At 39.8% G+C, this 22539-nt stretch overlaps 1 protein-coding gene across 35 annotated transcripts in view; it reads right to left on the minus strand.

Annotated features, from left to right (window-relative positions):
* Positions 1-22539, minus strand: part of LOC127639438 (CUGBP Elav-like family member 5) — a 241953-nt gene that overhangs the window by 60349 nt on the left and 159065 nt on the right. For 2 of the 35 annotated variants that reach the window (XM_052121458.1, XM_052121493.1), the window contains exon 4: positions 8224-8229. The exons of the other annotated variants lie outside the window; for them this stretch is intronic. In XM_052121458.1, coding sequence (XP_051977418.1) covers positions 8224-8229 — 6 coding nt within the window. The remainder of the gene's footprint in view (positions 1-8223; positions 8230-22539) is intronic. 35 annotated transcript variants of the gene reach the window in all.

Consider the following 22539-nt stretch of genomic DNA (forward strand, 5'->3'; position numbering starts at 1 on the left):
GGTGAAATCTTCCACTTTAGAATAAGCTTGAATGCAGGGTAATTTTCCTAAACCCTAATTCTTTAGCCTCATCTAACCTTAACACACTTGGATTTGCCATTGCTAATGGTATGCTCAGCCTATTCTCAAGAAAGCACTCTACAGGCCATAATGGATAGCCCTCAATAAGCATATGATGAAATAGTGGTGAAATTCTCAGAATGTAGTATATTTCAGGATGAGAAACAGTGATTATCTATGTGCCCAGTGGAGGCTTTTCATCGTATTTTGCATATTTGATCCAGACTTTTTCTACCGCTGGTCCTCTAGGGCAGAAATGGGCAACATACGTCCGTGGGCTGGATCAGGCCCTCCATATTGTTTAATGTGGCCCGCAGCTCATTTATCGTAAAAGCGTTTTTATTTTTCATTGGATATTTAGATAACTTGCATTGGGACCTAACGCATCTCCACAAGCGTTTAACATGCTCAGGGTTGCCAGATAAGAGACGCAACACCCCAGTTTGAGATTTATTCTTGTGCAAATTGGAAATATTCTACCTAAAGTTATTCTTATTTTGTGCAATTCTTGAGGCTGCTTGTGATGTTTGCTGCTACTTTGCAGGTAAACATTCTCAGTGATTAAATTAAATATAAAAGTAGATCTTGGCATCATTGACATGCGAGCAAAAGCAAGCCAGAGACAAATATGTAAATTAATTTTTTATTTGTGCAATTTAGAAATCCCTTCGTATCTGTATGTTAATGTAACTCTTGCAGTAATCATAGTCATGCAGCCTGAATAGTTACCAAAATAGTTGCCCAACCCTGCTCTAGGGTCCCTATCTTGTTGATATTGGCCATCAGTGTTCCCAGAAATTCTCATTAAAGTCAGACTTTTACATCTCTGCACCATGCATCCAGCTATATTGGGTGGAAGAATGTTACTGTACAATAGTTAATTTCACTTTATCTGTCTGTCTAACTGACTAACTATTTAAGCTGATGTGAAAAAGTAAACTCTAAAACTTGCCCTTTATCAGTTATCTATGTGTGTGTGTGTCCTCAAATGCATTGTGTGAAGGTTTGTTTGTTTGGCTTAAGGAAAGTTTTAATCTTTGCAGCGCACCGTCAGCGCCTCATTATGAATTGCACCTCTTTAGCTTTAGAAGCGATACTGAGATGATTGACAGGCAGCAGAACGAGGGGTGTCTTGTATTTCAAATATCAAGTGGTGGCGTCAGCGTTGCCGGGTAACATGAGGGATTATCTGAAATTAGTTCAGTCAATGCATCATTACAAAGGGCAGTGCCACCACCACTGATTAGTTATTGTACACACTTGTCAATTAAGGCTCCCTGGAGAGTACCACATAGAACAGGCTGTCATAAAACACAGAGAAAGGAAGGAGATGGAGAGCGAGCAAGAATAGTAAAGAGTAGGGAAGGGAATGTATTTCTCATCCAGTTATTTAAAGCTGAGGAGAAAGTCTTTTGGCAAAGAGTACACAGATTTAAATTACATTTCTAAAATAATCCTGAAGATAATTTTTATGACTATGTATTTATACATTATACACATGTTTCTTACTTTATTGACATATTAGCTTGGCCAACGTATTTCCAATAGATGGGGTGGTTAAAAATGCTTAACGTGCTAGTGAAAGAGGGTACTCAGAGTACCCAAGGGGGCGATAGATTTACCTTCAAAAGTCTGTGCCATTAAACTGGATGAGTTATTATTGAGGTAAGTTGCTTTAAATAAATAGACTTGACCTTACATGCTCAGCAACATTTTCTTCAAACTGTTGTTCTGCCATGACAGTTGTTGGCTTAAAAGAAAACTCGGAGTAGAAGAAGAGCGCCCACACCAATGGCCCCTATAGCACCCCATGCAGCAACATTAAGAATGCAACACATACATGTTGAGTTATGAATTGCATTCTGACACATTTTGTAGCATAATAATGCAAGGAATTGTGCTTGCATCGCAAGAATCTTCAGCGGTCGCATTCTTGAGGATGTTACCGCCATAACTAACTAAACGTAATTATCCTACTATATTTACAGTAGCTTAGCTGTTTATAAAATAGTGTACAGTAGCTTTCCATTATCAAGCTACAAGTCCAACAAGTATCCGTGTGGCACACTTTCTACATTACTGTTTTTAAAGAGTTAGTTCACCCAAAAATCTAAATTCTCTCTCACATTTACTTACCTTTAAACCATCCCAGATGTGTATGTCTTGCCCTCTTCAGCAGAACCGCAATGATGATTTTTATAAGCCCATTTTAGCTCTGTTTGTCCATACAATGCAAGTAAACAGGTGCCATCAGCTGCTGACAATCCAAAAGGCATATTTAGGCAGCATAAAAGTAATCCACACAACAGTCGATCAATTCGGGTCTTCTGAACTGAATCGATTAGTTTATGAAATAATTCACTTTTAAAAATCGCTTCCTGCCAGCAGTCGATGCATCACGTTACCGTTGCGTGACAAGTGCAATGGCGCATTCACACGAAAAGTCGGAAGCACGCTCTTTGTTTACAACAGAGTAATGAATGTCACGCAATAGTTATGTCATTTCCAACGGCAATCCAGTGCTGGCCGAAGCAATGATTTAAAGTAAATAAAAATGTAATTATCAATTTGTTTCTTACACAAACCTATCGATTTGCTTCAGAAGACATTCATTGATAGACTGGAGTCATGCAGATTACTTGTATGCTGCCTAAATATGCTTGTCAAACAACCAGCAGCCTGATGGCACCCGTTTACTTGTATTGTACAGACAAACAGAGCTGAAATGGGCTTATAAAATTCTTAATTTCTGTTCTGCCAAAGAAGGAAAGTCATACACATCTGGGATGGCTTAAAGGTAGTACATTTCCATTTTTCTGTGAACTAACCCTTTAATGTCACTTTGCACACAGCCTTAAAGCTGAACAAGCTGAGGCAATAATGAAACATGTCTGTCCTTCAAAAATTTGAGATTATGCATGGTGTCATGCATGACTTGACTACGCAAAAATCCGACGAAGCTCAATAACAGCACATGTAATCATACTGGATGAGTAGATGTACAGTCTATGGATTGACTGAAGAGCACCATATTGGACAAGTAAAACACTGTTACACCACATACCGTGATAATGAACCAAAAGTCTCACCCTTCTAAATTAGAAAAGATAGCATGGGCATTCGTCCTCGCGTTCAATGCTCCCATCTTCTTGGTAAGCAATGAATGCCCTTTCTCTATTTTTGCTTTACAGCTCAGCAAGCCGCTCAACTCAATATCACCAATACCCCCCACCACCACCACCACCACCTACACACACACACACTTCACTCAGAAGTGGTGATGTTCCCATGAGGTGGAGAGGGTAGAAGAGCCAGACTTCTATAAAGGCATAATGATGTGCTCTAAATACACAGGGGTGAGCATAACCTTTAGCTTCAGAGGACGGCATTATTAGATGAGGCAAAGTCAGCGCAGTCGTTTAAGTGTGTCCTGAGGGGGGGGATGGGGACACACACTTCCCCAAACCTTCTTACTTAAAACCTTCTTTTAAGTAAGAAGGTTTGGGGAAGGGGTTGAGCTGGGGGGGAGGGGCTGTGGTGATGAAAAATAAATAAATAAATGCCACTAGAACAAGAAATAATAGACCTCTGTTTCCTACTATTTCCAATTCAATTTCCAGCCAGTGACCTGAGGTAAGGAGAGGAAATCAATGTAATTTGGAGGGAGGGGCAGGGAAGGATTGGTTGTGAGGAGGGGGAAGAGATAGGCCATTCTCTTTAAGCCAAAGTGCATTCATCAGCCTACAACATGAAAGTGACAATCCTGCTTGTCTGATCCCGATGCGCCACATCCTCTTAGAGCGTAAATGAAACCTTTGAACCGTGGAGTTACCTGTGATTAATATATGCTCCATGAGAGCAAGAAGTGTGAAAGCCTTGATTGATCCCACACTGCTGCAGTTCAGATGGGAACAAAAGGGTGGGGTGATTCCCGATTGATCCTCCTGACAGGGGCAAGAGGAGCAGATCTTTCTGCCATTCAGAGGAAAACGAAGACTGACTAGCAAGGCTCCAATCCACACATTAATCAGTTCATTAAAGGCCCCTGTCCAAGAGGATCCTGGTTTATGGGTGGCTCGAGATGTAGCAATAAGTTGAAATAATGAGGCAAGAAGGTGAGATGTTGCCCTTTAAGGGATAGTTCACCCAAAAATAAAAACTCTGTCATCACTTAATCACCCTTATGTTATTGCAAACCTGTATGACTATCTTTCTTCCGTGGAATGACATTTTTGCACCAGGGTTGCACACCTTGGGATGAAGAGATGAAACTTGAAGCCTGGGGGGTTCTACAAATCAATGCAAGAGATGGCTGATGTACATGTGCTAATGATGAGAGTATCTACGGGGCAAGTAAGCCTAATGGGGCCTTTTTTGTGAAAATGTAGATCACTGTTTTTAATGAGTGAAATCGGTCTGTGGGATGCTTACACACTTAAGGCCTCGCACAGAAGTGTCATGTTTTTTTTAGACGCCGTGTCAGGTTAACTGTTAAAAACACATCTCGAGACACCTGCGTTTTGTTATATTTATTGCTCTGCATCTATATATTTATATTTTACACAAGAACACATTCGACCTGAACGGCCCCTAACTTTGCAAGTTTCAGAGTAGTAGGCTTACTTGAAAAGTTTCTTTTTCAGAGGTTTTTTCATACCATCTAGAGGGCATATAGTGTATGAAGGCCGCCATTGCATATACTGTACATGCTTAAACACTTGCGGTGTCTTTGAACATTTATCACTGGGGTAGGTGACAGGGGCATTGTAATCTTGGGGGAGGGGTGGGGGGGGGGGTGGATTTGAGGGGCCTCAGCAGTATAAAAAAGAAAGGATGGCTTAGAGGCTGTGCAGCATGGCAACAGTGGCTTCAAAATATGGATTCTCGTGTCTGTCAATTTGATCTTCAAACAAGGCTTTTAAATGTCTGTTGTCTATGAGACAGTCAGAGTCGAGAGACCCCTGGCAGTAAAGAAAAGGAGGGAAATTTAGAAGCGTAAGATTGGGACCTAAAAGAAGAAGGGGCCAAACGTCTAAAAGATTAGTTCCAGAGAACTTGATTGTGTTACTAGAGTAACTGGACAATCTCTAGTCAGAGGTTAGACGAGTTGTACGAGACCTTGGCTGTATCTCATTCCACTCCCTAGTTTCCAGTATAATGTGTACACGAATCAGTATAATGTGTACACGAATTCGGCCACTAGCAAGGGCATTGATCCTCTAAACATTGGGACATTGATGACTTAATTAGCGGTGACATGATTACAGAACCAAGCATTAAAAAGTGCACGCATCTTTGTTGCTCTGTATGATTATTCTATGGCTTGGAACCCTTTTAAAGGCCAGCAATGCTGGTCACCAGCATGTCTTGTGTTTTGTATGATGGTATACTGTGGCTTATGTCACAAAGCAGGATTAAGCGGCTTAGTTTGAGTGAATTCGCTGTACCAATAAGGTGGATAGGTTTTCATCGGTGTTAATCACCATAGTAACATGCACTAAATGGCTAACCTGCTCTGCAAGTTATGTTTCCGGTCAGAGATCTCATTCAGATACTGGACCAATCAGCTGTGAGCAAAGTGACAGTTACTCCCCCTGTTTCTCTTGCTAAAATGTAAAGTGCACTTTAAAGATCAGCTGTTTATGATCATTTTATCTAAAGAGACATTAATGTTTTTCCCAATAATTTTCCTACACTGGCCATAAAATACCTATGGAAAAAATAAACCTAAAATAATTACATAATTAGAAGTAAGATGGATTACTGTAATACAAAGCACATCAATAATGATAGATCAATTCATTTTTAATACAATTTTTTTTTATTACTCCCAAATGTAGAAAAGTGGCTGTGTAGCATGGCAACCCAAACCCCTTCTTTCATGGATTTTATGGTAGAGATGATGAGTATTTCACTTGAAGTGTAATAAAAGCAAACTGGCACACCAAATACACAATTTGTGGCATGTTGCTAGAAAGAAAGAATAAATAAGTCTTATTGATACATACAATCTGCATACTAAATTTCCAATTTCTCACATGTTTTATTATTCAATGGTGTATTCATTTCTATTAGTATTAAATTACATTATGCTAATTCTAATTCTTTTTATTTTTTTTAAATCAAGATATTTTTCAGCTGTCCTCTATTCCTCTAGCAGCAGCAGCAGCAGCAGCAATGTTTCTTCTTGCTGCGTAAATGTTTTAAAATTCTTATATGAATAGTGATCCTTTTTGCCATGTAAATACAGTATATTAAAATTATTCTTAATTTCATAGTGATCATTTGTGTTGTGTAAATGTGTTGTAATTAATCATACTTTTATAACGTCCACTTGTGCTGTGTAACTGTTTAAATTCTTCAAAATTTTCATAAAGATCTTCAGCTGAGAAATAAATTGCGCTGATTCTCCATGTTGCACTCGATTGGCTGTTCGCTTCATTCATGTGAACGTGCTCGTGGACAACTCACAAACTCAGGACCAAACTCTGAGTTAATGGAGAAAGCTGATAAGAATACCACGTCTTGATACCACTTAACCCTAATGTGTCCTGATTGGATTTGCTGAGTTTTTCCAAACTAAGACCAATCCTAAAATCCTGAACTTGTTCAGCTGTCTTTGTGATACATGGCACTGGTTTCCCAAGATTTGGTGCTGAAATCGCTCTGTGATTCCCCAATATTCGAATCATTGCCCCCACTAGCCGAAGCAGGATGTTTTGTTAAATGTATGGACATTTGTGAGCTCCAGTTCCCAAGTGAAATGCCCACAGATTGGAGCCAAAAGCGAGTAATGTAATATAGTTCACAGGAATGTATATTTTATTACCCATTAGCCCTAACCCAAACCTCAAATCTAATAGTCAATGGAGTAAAAATTATATTTGAACAAAAATGCAACCACTGAATAACACTCAACATTGTTTATGTGACCGTGATTACTTCCTTGTTCCCATGGGTCCAGAACCCTTGTCTCAGAGGTGCAAAAATGGAAAAAAGTGTGATGGGGTATGGTGGTTATCAACAATTCTGAAGTTTCCTAATTTTGTCAATTTCCTGTGTGATCCCACCAGGCTTCCTAACTAGTTTAACCAGAAATACCTCCTCAGTTGACCCGGATCATGCTGGTTGACCAGTATTTCTTGCAGATGAACAGCATAGCTATACTCGTCCAAATGCTAGAGCAGCATCAAACCACCATTAACCAGCCTGGAAATTCATGCTGGTCTTTTCAGCATGAAAACTAACTTTCTGAAGAGTTTCTATTCCCCAAGATGCCCTTTGAATTCCATATGCATTTAAAAATGTGTTTAAGTACTCTTGAGAGAGAGCAAGTGTGTGTGCATGCTTGTATTAGTTGGATCCCTACTGTTACTAATCTGCAGCGTCTTAGCCCTGAGAGGCACACTGTCTCGGATACAAGAGCGAATGTAAAGAGTAACTGTTGCTGGGAAACGACAGCATATTGCAATGGAGAACACACTCTGTGCAACACCAAAATAATACCAAAATGGCCCATAGAGACCATGTAAGAGACATGTAAGAGCACTCCCTTGATTGGTTTCGATGCAGCAACCCTGTTAAGCAAGCTGAGCATGCTCGAGATGTTGCTTCCCGGTGACACAAATAATCCCCATTCCCAAAATTTATCCTGCTGTCCTTGCTCATCAATGAATGGTCACAAACCTTTTGCCACTTAAGGTGACAACCATCACCTATGTGCATCATTTAGACCTCACTCCAGATGTTCAGTAGAGTGACACTGCCAACAGTGCCAATGAAAAGAAATATTTGATATTGGGATGTCAAAAGAGCCGACAGGTGGCTACTTTCAAATTGGTATCAAGAATCATGAAATTTTACTTGTATTGGTATCAGCTATGAAATTTGTGGTACTGTTTTATGACAATCTATCTATTTTAATTCATAAATCAAAGCCACTCATCCGGTATTCCTGCATACCATGAGACAATTTAGAATTGTCCTTGACTCATGGGCAGCAATACTTGAAATGTGTTAAGATTTAGAGCTAACATCAAAGAGACTCACTGCTTACTTTCAAGTAGTTTGCGCCCGCAGGCAAAAAAGTGGGTTCTGAAGCTGCTGCTCCCTTTAAATAGTTTGGCTTTCAGGGCTCAGGCACCATGCAAATTCCATTCCAACCTCTTCCTCTACAGTCTGTGTGCACTGCGATCACCCAGAGGTGCCATGGGAAAATCGCCTCACATAATAGACCTGACGATTTCTTTGCCATGGTGTCGATCAGCAGCTCCAAAGCCGAAGTGTTTTTGCCTTAAAGCACAGCAGAGCTGTGGCTGGAACAGATCAAGGCTCTGAACAACAAGTTAACAGTCTGTGTACATATCTGATTTTAAACTAACTTTAAAAGTGAAATGATATTAACAATGTAACATCTTCTTTACAGAAAGGCATGCCTCAGGTATGCCATGTGACTAGCAGTTATAAAATTAGAAAGCCGTACAGCTAAAATACATCCTAAATCATTGTTACAGTGTATTGCTAGTACACTATCAAATATGTAAACACCTGATGTGAAATAAAAAGTCTAATAATCTGAACATTTCATGCAATGCACTTTAATAATAATTTAGACATTGCACACACACATATATATATATATATATATATATATATATATATATATATATATATATATATATATATATATATATATATATATATGCACATAATTGTTTTGTGTATTTTTTCATATATTTTAATATTTAATTCTTTTTATAAATTGTTTTTTGTTTTTAGTTTATGTACATGTTGTCATGACACTGATGTGGAATTGTAATTTTGCTGTCATAGAAAATAACAATAAAGGACTATAAACTCCCTTAAAATATAAAAACTCATTCATTTAAACTGCACAGCTTGTACCAAAAGCACAAATTGTAACTTAAAATAACATTAGTTAATATTACTTTGCCATAAATACTATTGCTTTTACTACATTTTTAACAAGAAAAAAAAATCCCTAAAATATTCATATTGACTTGGGGCTGCTGTATTAAGTCATTCAGTGCATCCGTTTAGAATAGGGTCCATTTAGCTTTCATGTCATTAAAGATAATGCCAAATTAAATAAATACCAACATGAAGGAGAAGCTAATTCCTCCCATAGGCATACACACACACAAACACACACACACACACACACACACACACACACACACACACACACACAGTCCCGGTCCATCAATAAGCATGCCCTTTCAAGGAAATGTATTTTTTTAATCACAGTGCATTACTGCCGAACAAATTTCTGCTAATTACAAAGCAAAATGTTTGAAATGCTCCCAAGACCTTTTCAATCCCCTTTTACAATGCTCAGCAGGTATATTTACCAGAGCAGTGCAAATACAAAATTGACTGTTTCTCGCATTAATGTCCCAAAAACATTAATAAAACCCTAAACAACACTTGCTTCTCCTATCTTGACTTTGACGGATACTATGGCGGCATACTATTCTAGCCATAGAACTTTAATAAAAGCTTTTGCAACGATGCATCCTCCGCTTGGTTGCTCTAATGAGATCCCTAACTGTTCCTGCCATCTGCCAAGCTGAAGTCATGACATTAGCGATGCAGCCGGTCTGGATTCATCCGTTTTTATACAATCTTTTCTCTTAAGTCAACAAAATCCAAGGAACAGACTTAGCAAATCTGTGTGCCAAATTATAAGAAGCACTTTTGCTTATATGTCATTACGACTTAAGGTCATCAAGTTCTGTAGGCAAACATCCATTCTGTCCTACCCAATGATGACTTTTCACATTTCACAAAGGTGCAAAACAAAGACATAATTTCTGTGTTTAACAAGTATTAGGATATACAGAAGGCTCTGGGGTAAATGTCAGCTTTATGGGTCTCATTATGTAAGCATTTTGAACAGTAAGACACATAGCCTTAGCGGTGTTATTCAGGTCAACACCTACCACAGCATACTCTATGCAATGTAAAAATTTTGAAATATTAGTTGATGTGTAATCTTCACTGGATTCTTTGCACCAATTTTGTCAGGTTGTAAAGCCAGCAAAGCTTAGATAACCTAATCAAAGGCAAAATTCAGTCTCTCATTGAACTGAGTGACCAGGAGGAGTTTTGTGGCTTTTAGTCCATGTCAATTTGCTTTAAGGTCATCTACTCTATACTGAATGCTAGTGTACTCCTAAATGTTGACAAAATGATGAGATTTTTTAAGATTTAATATATATATATATATATATTTTTTTTTTCTATTACAGGAAAAACAGACAAAAATATTGATGACACTTGTTGCTGTATGGGGCTATTAGCGAACTGCAGAACGCTCACCCTGACGGACTGTTTATTGTCACCGGAGATTTCAACCATGCGAATCTCAAGAGAATGCTCCCTAAATTCCATCAGTATGTGGACTTAGCAACGAGAGGGGCAAACACCCTTGATCTTGTTTACACAAACATCGCAGGCGTGTACCGGGCAGAGCCCACCTCGGCTACTCAAACCACGTTTCTGTTATGTTAATCTCAGCATACAGACCGCTCATCAGGTGCACAAAACTGCTTCAGAAGCAGGTGAAAACCTGGCCAGCAGGAACCATCTCTGCTCCTCAGGACTGTTTTGAGTGTACTGACTGGCACATGTTCAGGGAGTCTGCAACATATGGCGACTCTACCAACTTGGAGGAATACACAGCATCAGTGATCAGCTACATCAGCAAGTGCACTGATGACGTCACTTTCTCCAAGACCATTACCACACGCTCAAACCAGAAGCCGTGGATGACTGCAGAGGTGCGTGTGCTGCTGAGGACCCAAGACTCCACCTTCAGAGCAGGCGACAAGGAGGGCCAAACTGTCCCGGGCCATCAGAGAGGCAAAGCGCGCACACATCCAGAGAATCCACATTAACTTCCAGGACAGCAGCGACACGCGGCGCATGTGGCAGGGCATCCAGGCCATCACCAACTACAGGACAACATCAGTTGCCTGTGACAAAGATGCCTCCTTTTCAGATACGCTGAACGACTTCTACGCTCGGTTTGAGGCGCAGAACGACGTGGTGGTGAGGAACACCCCCCTTCCTCCCAACGACCAGGTACTCTGTCATACCACGGCTGATGTGAGGAAAACTCTACGTATTGTCAACCCACGGAAGGCTGCTGGACCAGACAACATTCCTGGCAGAGTGCTCAGAGGATGTGCAGACCAGCTGGCAGATTTTCTTACCAACATCTTCAACATCTCTCTGAGCAGCGCCTTCGTTCCAACGTGCTTCAAGGCCACCACCATCGTCCCCATGCCAAAGAAGTCTTCAGTGTCCTGCCTCAATGACTACCGTTCCGTCACACTCACACCCATCATCATGAAGTGCTTTGAGTGGCTCGTCATGATGCACATTAAGACCCAGCTGCCCCCTCACTAGACCCACGGCAGTTTGCGTATCGTCTCAACCATTCAACAGATGACGTCATCGCCACCACCCTCCATCTGGCCCTCACCCACCTAGATAAAAAGGACTCAATACGTTCAAATGCTGTTCATAGACTTCAGCTCAGCATTCAACACAATCATTCCTCAGCACCTGATTGGATAGCTGAACCTACTGGGCCTGGACACCTCCCTCTGCAACTGGATCCTGGACTTCCTGACTGCGAGACCTCAGTCAGTCAGGAACAGTAAAAGCATCTTCACCACCACCACACTGAGCCCCCCCAGCGCTGAGTGCTCAGTCCACTGTTGTTCACTCTGCTGACTCAGGACTGTGCAGCAATGCACAGCGCGAACCACATCATCAAGTTTGCCAATGACACGACCGTGGTGGGTCTCATCAGCAAGAAAACGAGTCAGCATACAGAGAGGAGATGCAGCGGCTAACGGACTGGTGTAGAGCCAACAACCTGTCTCTGAATGTGGACAAAACAAAAGAGATGGTTGTTGACTTTAGGAGAGCACAGAGTGACCACTCTCCGCTGAACATCGATGGCTCCTCTGTGGAGATCATCAAGAGCACCAAATTCCTTGGTGTTCACATGGCGGAGAACCTCACCTGGTCCCTCAACACCAGCTCTATTAACAAGAAAGCCCAGCAGCATCCCTACTTTCTTTGAAGGCTGAAGAAGCACATCTCCCACCCCCCATCCTCACTACATTCTATAGAGGGACTATTGAGATCATCCTGAGCAGCTGCATCACTGCCTGGTTTGGGACTTGCACCGTTTCGGACCGCAAAGCCCTGCAGAGGATAGTGAGGACAGCTGAGAATATCATCGGGGTCTCTCTTCCCTCCGTCAAAAACATTTACACAACACGCTGCATCCGCAAAGCAATCAGCATTGTGAATAACCCCACACACCCCTCACAAAAACTCTTCACCCTCCTGCCATCTGGCAAGAGGTACCGAAGCATTCAGGCCCTCACGGCCAGACTGTGTAACAGCTTCTTCTTTTCTTGTTTTTATGTAGCACCATGGTCCTGAAGGAACGTTGTCTCCTTTCGCTGTGTACTGTACTAACTGTATATGGTTGAACGACAATAAAAACCACTTGACTTGACTTGCACTCAGTGATGTATCCAAAGATCTCAAATAATTGTAGGTAGGTAGATAGGTAAATAGAAAGAGTTGGGATTTGAAATCAGGATTTTTGGCCTATTTGAACATTCCATCAGTGTATGTCCAAGGGACTAACTGTAAATCAGATCCATTAGAAAAGATAAAGCACACTAACAGTCTGAAGGTCTGTGCCAATTTTGGTGGCTGTAACTTGAAAGATGTAGGAAGAGTTACAATTGATGATTTTGTTTTTTTTTTAGGAATTTTGGAAAAATCCTAAACCATGTCTGTAGCAGAACAGTATGTTGGCTTTGTCAGGTTAACATAATTATGGTTCAAATCTGTAACGTAAACTAAATACTATTATTTATTTATTTTTATTTTTAAATGACGGTCCATTAGATATGTCCCTTCCTAATTTCTCGTTTAATATGAAATGCATCAACTCAGGACAGAAAACTGAGATCATCAAGTGATTTCATGAGCTCTTTAAATGAAGGAAGGAGCAGCCAAGAAAATATTACTGACTTGCAACTTCAGTATCAAGTAAGCAGACCATTTTCCTTGGCTCTGAATAAACATAATGTCCTTCAAAAGAATAAAGCTGACAGAGGCCACTATGAGAAGCAGCAGGATAAGATACACTCTCCTTACTGCTTACCTCATACATCTTAATGGTGTCCCTTAGCTCGAGATTACCTGTTACTTTTGTCTCTGTGTATTCATCTGATTGGTTGGTTGCCATTTTTGGATCGGCATGCTCGCAATCCTCTTATCAAATAGTGCTCAAATGAATGCCTAAGGTGCAAAGCACATTCTAAAGTTTCCACCCAACTACAGACACACCCTCCCCCATAAATCTTGGATCCTCAATCCCACCGTGGAGTGCCCATCAGAGATGGGATTAAGGCCCTTTCTCCCAACATGCTTAAATTGCTGTAATCGCCTATGTAGATCACATCTGTGCTAATTGATGGATTTGCTAGAGGATCTGAAAGGGGCTCCTTCCGGTGTATGCATGTTTATTTAGTCCAGAGAGAGGGAAAGCGAGGGAGGTGGTTTGATAGCGGGGGGAGTGTTCTCTGTTTCTAGTCCTCTTTGTTGAGGAAAGGGGCTGATCAGCAATGACCTATTTGTCAGAAGACATCCCAACACTTTCCTCAGGTCCATACATAATTACAATGTTTGTGCATGCTCACCAGAGTGTATGTTGGTGTTGCATGAATAATGCAATGGATGGCGGAATACAGCGGGAATATTGTTGTCGCCCATATAGAGCAAATTGCAGACCACCTTGGAGTGCATCTGTAAGTGAAATGCAGAAAGCAGATGGTAAAGTCGGTAGGATTTACCTCCACTCTTATGGAAGAGGTACTAGCTGACAACTGCATTTTTACATGGATTGTGTCTGCTATTATTCAGTTATATGGGTTCATGGTTCAAGAGAGAGTGATCTGGAAATGTAGACAGCAACATTTCCCTTAACATAGAAACACACTCAACACAACAAAGCTTTTAGGCACCATCTATGATCAGTAACCATATAAGTAGAAGCACATTTGGCTTTTCTGAATGAGCAATTATAGAATTAAAATAAAAAGACACTTGAAGGGTGAAGCATGTCATTTTTGCAACACTTGCAGCACTAAATGTAACTACAAAAATAATGTTTTCAAGTATGTTTCCCAAGTATTCCACCCGTCTTCCAATTGTCCAAAAAACAGAAAGTCCTTCCCCAAACTCATGGCATTGGTTCAGCTAATGTTTCTGTTTTGGGTTGGTTCGGGATGCAAGCAGTTTTTTTAAAGAGCCACTATGTTCATACTTTTTGGAGGAATCAACCTACGAATTACGTACTTTTAGTAAGTTGTGTTAGGAGAAAGTATTTTAAAGCTGAAGTGTGAAGATTCTGCAAAACTAGCATCACCAAACGGAATTGCAAATATTAAAATTTTCAAACAATTTACAAAATACATTGTTCGTCTGCATTTGCCGGCCAAATTTCTCTGGCCAAAAACTCTCACGGTTAGATGAGAACTCTTCCTGTGTCGACACAGAGGCACACAGGGTTTTACTCATTTTGGGTATATCAATCCATGATTGGTTTACTTAGTATAGTTGTCTCTGCATATTAAGCTGGAATGAGACAAACTCTTTTAACATTAAACAAATTACACACATCACCTTCACCATCTTTTGGATGAGACGTTAAACAGAGGTTCTGATTCTCTGTGGTCATTAAAATCCCAGGGCACTTCTCGTAAAGAGTAGGGGTGTAACCCCGGTGTCCTGGCCATATTCCCCCCCATTGGCCCTTCTCAATCATGGCCTCCAAACTATCCCCATCCATGAATTGGCTACATCACTCACCTCTCTCCTCTCCACCAACAGCAGGTGAGTGGTGAGTGTACTGGCACAATATGGCTGTCGTTGCATCGTCCAGGTGAATGCTGGACACTGGTGGTGGTTGACAAGAGTCCTAAGTAAAGCACTTGGAGTGTAGATTCAGAAAGCCGTTATATAAATGTAACATTCACATTCAAAAAAATTGCACTTGTCCACAAGTAGCAAGTACACCAAGAGGGTTGGAATTCTTGAAAACGAGTTATCTATGAATGTCTGTGAATATTTGTGTGTATGGAGTGGAAGAGTTTGAAGGGATGCTGAAAAATTGTTGGGGGAGGGGCATGGTTTGTGGGCAATGATCTATTTTTTTCCCATTATCCAGGCTGCATACATGGGGCTCATTTACATTCATGGTTATCCAGATAATGAAGCTTTCAATCCAGGGGATCCTGCGGTGAGAACAATGAACCCAATTACCTCCTGCCGCCTGCGAGATGGGATGGCAGACTCTGAGACAGATGGGAGAGGCTGTGGTCGGCCAGTGATCCAATCACATTTATCTCACTCCCCTTTTTCCCCCCTCCTGGCACAACCCTCCTCCGTTCATGCTCACATCGCAACTTATCAACAAGCCAAGGCCAAGGCCCCGGGATCAGTATGTAGGACCAGACCCCCGCCCCAAAGCCAAAAACCAACAGTCATGCTGAAATGCCAGGTCAGCCCTTGCATGCCTCTATTTGACTCACACACTAAAGAGCTACTGACTTCAAGTACTTATTTCTTTACTCAAGTAGAATATTTCTTTAATGATGAAGTGTTACATTTCTGTGCAGCTAGCTTGCAACACCATACAGAATCGCAAAAATAATGACTGTTTCCTTTAAAACCTTTATTATTTTTACCTAATTACCTTTTCGACAAAACATTTACAGCACTGACAAATAATGCAGCTAAAAGCATCAAATTAATTTGACTATGAATATTTCATAGTTAACAATGTCTATTTACATTACACACTCAATCAAACCTTCCAAGTTGATCGTTAAAACCTCTTAAAAAGTCTTCTCCATATTCTTATTGCATCCATGTGAGATCCTAATGTTTGAAAAGAACTGTTACTGGCTTCATCTGTTATTTCATCACAAAAGCATTGTTTATTACATTACGCTTATTCTATTCGGCTGATGACAGCTGACTGGAACAACGAATAAATATAGCCCAGAGAGAGGATGGAAAAGGCCCCAAACAGCAGTTTCCTGGCAGCAGCGGTAGGCGAGAGAGGCTTGGAGGAGCTGACAGAAGCCAAAGGATTAATGGTCCTGTGGGAAGCCAAGGTAAAGCATGCCGCTCCATCCTGACATCTTTGTACTTGTAAGAGCACACAAATTAACCAGGCGACACGGTGAATAATGGTCAGGCCACTTCCATCAGTCCTATTTAACAATGCATGCAAAAGCACTGAATGTGTTTTGGAAGGGCATTGGGGGTGGTGCCGGAACGAAAATCTAGAACTGCGAGAGGTTGAAAAGATCATGCTGATTTACGTGAGAGGCATGTAGAGATTTCCAGTAAGTAGTAATGGATGAATATCAGCCAGGCCAATTTATTGCCTGATATTTGTCCATTTTAAGCGTTCATCAGCATCGGCCAATAATGGGGGTTTTAGTATTTCTGTAACTGCTGATCTCCTTGGATTTTCACGCACACCAGGTACTAGAATTTACTCAGAATGGTGAGTAAAAACAAAAAACATCCAGTGAGCGACAATTCTGTGGACGGATATACCTTGTTGATGAGAGAGGTCAACAGAGACTGGCCAGACTGCACAAGAGGGACCTACACAATATTAGGCAGGTGGTTTTAATATTGTGGCTGATAGGTGTATATCAGTTCTAATATTGTTTCTCAAGCTTTATGAAAGTAAGTGGTGATTTTTCTATTTTTGCATTAGTGTAAATAATGTGAAAACAAGTGATCATTTGAATTCAGTGTTAAATTAGCATATATTTCGGTTGTTATTATTAAATTGCATTATTTATACAGGTATTATATTCGCCATTGGCCACCCTGCTCTCTAAATTTGGGCATTGCCTATTAAAAGCCCCATATTGGTCGACAAAGTTCATCATTGGCCCTATAAACATTAAGTACTCTCAGTATAACCCATTAGTGGCTGCAAACAATTGGCTCTGTTTGATACTTCATAAGAACATTTGTTTTAAATGATTAAATCTTTCATTTAAAGTTGTTGCTTCTTTTATGTGTCTGTGCACATTGCAAATGATTATGGCTATAAGAATATTTTTAATGTGAGTATTCTGAATGCAGCCCATTAGTGGGAGAAGCAGTTTACCATAAAGTAAACACATCAGATATGTGATGGCTCCGCTGTCTAATGCATTTAAGCAATATATGAACTGTGCTTAAGTGAAGAAGACAGTTATGATGGAATCATTTACCTTCTAGCCAACGTAAAAGCACTGGGCCATCTATTAGGTTGAGGAGTAATGTTTTAAATGTCTCCTGCTAGGCACTAAACTGATTTGCATATTTGCGATATTGTTCAAAGCATTTTTGAGTTAAAGGGATAGCTCACCCAAAAATGAAAATTGATGACTTTCTTTCTTCCATGGAACACATTACAAAAAAGATGTGAGTTTCTCTGTTCTGTTTCAAGTGTATTTAGTTGTCACAAAAACGAAACTACTGTAACAACATAACTAACCACCAGTGTTTGAAGTAACTTCTGACTACACACAAAAAACTGAAAGTGAAACTTTACCAAAAGTTTGCAACTGTTTGTAGATGTGTCATTCTTCCGCAGCATGTTGCTTCCCTCGCTGTCACTCTCACTAATGACCAGGAGGTCTGAATCCACAGAGTCCCTACGGAGAGACAGCTGCCGCCCCATGCCATTCCTCTCTGGACGTCTGTCGAGCTGCGGTGCTGACTGTTCGCCTGCCTGAACGAACTGACGATCCGCTATATTGTGCCAGCATGGTGACTAAGCCCACCGAAAGCCCGTCCAACCAATTTATTCCTACCAGAATGGCAAGTACTCTGTAATGGGGACGCTGGGGACCAAGAGCATTGGGGTCTTCTCACAGACAGGGGGCGATGCATTCCAATAAATAGCATTAATCCAGCACCCCCAGAGAAAGCAGTTCATGATTGTTAGTTAGACCATGGACCGTACAAACCTGTTGTTTTGATACTGCTAAATAAATAAACCCCACCGTCGCACACCTGAATAGTTGCAGGCAGAAAGTATTACTTAGGCCACGTCCGTCCACACACTGAGACAGTGTTTTTGTTCAGAAAAACTGAGCTTTTCTGAAACGCTCGCCCAAGTGGCTTCGTGTTGTAGTGTGGCAGAGATATTTGAAAACGATGACAAATTTTTTCCATGTAAAGCAGTCATATTTGAAAAGTAGACAAAAGATAAACGTACAAGACTGTGTACTTAATGTCTTTGAAATTCTTCAAAATGTGTCTTTTTGTGTTCTAGAGAAGAAAGAAAGTCATGCGGGTTCAGAACCGAGGGTGAGTAAATGATGCCAGAATTTTCATTTTTGTGTAAACTATCCCTTTAGAAATAAAAAATAAACAAATACATTCAATGTAATGATACAGTACAAATCCATGAATGTATTATGAGTCAAACAGTCTGGACTAAAACGGGACTGGTGCTTCTTTTTTGTGGCAGCCCATATTTTACCTCAGCAGTGCAATTGCAGAATTAGGCACACAGACTCACTGAACTTCTTTAGTTGGATCATACAAGTCACGTACAGGATTCTGATAAGCAAAGTGGCTTCGGAAATGTTTGGGCCAATGGCACATGCACTTCAACTGCGTTAATGTGCTGCATAGGGCATTCACTCTAGTTAGAAACACACTTTCAATTTTACCAGGAAGGTGAGACTGGGTTGAAATAGTTTTATGTTTTGCATGAACAGTTTTCATTTGCTTTAAGAATTACCAGGAAATGGAAAATGCAAGGAAATCATAATTAATGCCAGCCTGATAAACTGAAATGAATAAAAATGCCTTACAAATTAAGAGTGCTTTTTAGGATACATTTATCATTTACAAGTGTTTTTGTTATTGTTATTATCATTGATTTATGTGGCACTTTTGAACCATAAAACAGAAAAATGTTGTTAAAACCTCACAAATACAACTCTGGCATACTCGGTTCTGAAGTTTACGCCCTGCAGATGGTCTTAAAGGCACTTCGTCTGTGTAAATGCCATGTTAACAAAGGACCTGTAAGTGTATTTGTGCCTGTGCCAGTCTCAGGTTGGCACAGGTTTGTGCCAGAAAGCTGTCTGGCATGCCTAATCCAGCTGGTTTTCTCTAGAGCATGCCAACGTGTCCTGCTTCCAAACATGTTTTTGATAGGTGGACAAAGCCCCAGACAGATATTACACTGCACCTGCTTAAACCATCCCTAAGGCGAGCTGTGACATACTTGTGCATGTGCGAATGAAACTGGTCAGCGTTACTTGATGTGAATTCCTGGAATTCCATATGAACTATGTGTTACAATACAATAGTAATCTGATAGGATGCTGTGCATCAGTAAAACTTGTCCTATACAGAATAAATAAGGCTACATTAAATGAACATGAAATCAAAATGGAGACTATTTACTTTCTTAATAAACATCATTGGCCTTTTTATGACATTATTCCAAATAATGACAACAACAATAATAAAACAAAAGCTTGTTTTTTATGTAATAACTTGCTTCACTTCTGAAACAACTTTACTTTTCAGCTAAGTCTCAAATCCCTCTTACTTTTAAACCTCTCTGCTTTAAACACTTAGCTTTATTCTGACAGGCAACCCCCATCTTTTACCATCCAAACAAATCCACATTGATAAAATAAAGTCCCAGCCTAAATTGTTTCTTGTTTCCTTTTTCACTTGTAAATATGTCAGATATTCAGTGTTGGGGAGTAACGGAATACATGTAATGGGATTACGTATTTAAAATACAAAATATAAGTAACTGTATTCCACTACAGTTACAATTTAAATCATTGATAATTAAAATACAGTTACATTCAAAAAGTATTTTGATTACTGAAGAGATTACTTTTCATTTTATTGTCATTTGTTTCATCTTTAATATTTAGTCCTTTCAGATCCAAAGTGCATTTGAGCAGCGGTGAAACACTTTTTTATGATGTGTTACATTCATACGAGCAGACAGAGAAGTAAGTTTGAAGTAAGTTTGGAGCAGAAGAAATAGAAATAAACCATGTGAAAAATGTTAGCTTTATGCTAAGCTAAAATGCTATTTCTAGCCATTTTACATGCACATGTTACCAGCACAATCATATTTTTATCAAGAAAATTCACGCTGGATCATAATTTATTTTTTCTAGTAAGATCTTTGATATTAGGGCAAAAATCATATTCTTGATAACAATTCTTGTATCGTTTTTCTGTAAAAAAAATAACAAAAAATCCTTAAATCAAGATCGGTTTGAATGATCTTGTTTTAGAAACAACACTACATAATATATTTTGGTTTTTCAGAGAATGTATTTTTAACGTGTATTTTGTCTTACTGTACTGAGTTTTTATAGTCAAAACAAGTGAAAAAATCTACCAGTGCTGAAGAAGTAATCCAAAGTATTTAGAATATGTTACTGACCTCGAGTAATCTAACGGAATATGTTACAAATGACATTTTACAGCATGTACTCTGTAATCTGTAGTGGAATACATTTCATAAGTAACCCTCCCAACCCTGCAGATATTTAAGTAAACAGGGTGAGAATTGTGCATTGAATTCTGCCTACTTTTCCACAATTTAATAAAATCCAAATACAGTTGATGAAATCAAGTCCCAGCCTTCATTCTCCCATTTGAATATAATGTTTCAATCATAAATGTGTCAGATTACATAGGTTAAATACTTTGTCCGTTGCGAATGGTGTTTCACATTGACGTTATCAATCAAATCTCTTCCTACATTTTTCCTCTTGAATGTCCTGTTGCACTTGGAAATATGTCAGATGGATAAAATCAAGTCCAGCCCTTCATTCTTTCTCTTGAATATCCCATTTCACTTGTAAATACGTCAGATTACGTAAGTAAATTGCGTTGCAAATGGTAATTCACATTGAAATAAAACTTTCCCCCTTTTCCACAATCCAATCAAATCCAGGTATAAAATAAAGTCCCTCTCTCTGTCTTTTATTGTTGGTTATCCTGTTTCACTCACAAATAAAATATCGGAATAATATGTCAGATTATATAAGTATATGAGGTGAATATTGTTTCAAGTTTACTTTAAACCCATCCACTTTTCCACAATCCAATCAAATCCAGAGGATAACATCAAGTCCTGCCCTACATTTTTCTTCTTGAATATCCTCTTTAGCTGTAGCCGAGCATGAATTCAGTGGTGTGGAAGTGAGATAAATGTAGAAAGGAATGCTGATGGCAGAGCACAGGTGACTGAGGAATGTTCCTGCGCCCCAGCTCAGAGGACGCCTCTGCAGCAAGGGCAAAATATTGTGATCTGTGATTACCTCCCCTTCACGTTTCATTAATGTCAGCCAGATAGGGCCAGAACAGTGAGCCGTATCCCCCTATAGAGAGAATGTGCCAGAATTCAGATCTGAAACACCTCAAATTATCATTTGCAATAGCAAATGAGTGGAAAATCGAGAAAATATATTATGTAATAAGAAAACCAGTTTTGATTTCAGTTTACGCCATACAAGTTATTTGTCAACATATTGAGACAAAATATGCTCTTGTAAATCTGTCACTTCACACCACGAAGAAGTCACACACAGCAATTGCGCATCTGACTCGTATGCCATGCAGCAGAGCTGTTTTTTATAAGGAACACTGTATATAGAAGATCTGAGAAAGGAAGAATTACACTCCTTCACACTGACAGTGACTTCTCATTTTCAATGAAAGTGGGCCAATTTTTGTGACATGAGTGACAGTTTGTTTACTCATCTATACGGAAATTTAAGGAGCAAACAGAACAACAAGCTAGAAGCTATCAAAGTTAAGATTGCACATGTGCTACGCGTGACACCTGACCTGATGGGAGCCGAAAGGGAACTCACGTCAGGTTTAGGGGTGGAAAGACATAACTGCTACCCTGCAATGATTTTCCTCTCAGAATGGGACAGAAACATTCCCAATTAAACGCTTAGTATCACCTTAGAGTTTTAAAGCCAGCAAGACTGATCAGTCCACTCTAGCTTGATTTGATATATCGCACTTTGATGCTTGCTGTCAGTAGCTGTGAGTTACAACAGCCATGTAGCATGGATTAAAAAGTCTCTCCAGATTGTATTGGCCTTGCCCATTCCCGTTCTCGCAGGGATTACAAGGTTTTGTGTTAACATTCCGAAACAGTCTCGACAATCCTCTAAATGAATTCTCCATTAAGCATATTTTGCTTCTCCCTTATTCCCTCAAAACATTAATAGGAGGCAGATGTCCATAACCAGGTCCAGGTTTTTTTGTCCATTCTATGGCATTAGAGATTTTTGTCCAGACCATTTTACGAAATCCCAGGTGCCGAAT

Source organism: Xyrauchen texanus, chromosome 48 (genome assembly GCF_025860055.1).
Source record: "Xyrauchen texanus isolate HMW12.3.18 chromosome 48, RBS_HiC_50CHRs, whole genome shotgun sequence".
NCBI classification, from domain to species: domain Eukaryota; kingdom Metazoa; phylum Chordata; class Actinopteri; order Cypriniformes; family Catostomidae; genus Xyrauchen; species Xyrauchen texanus.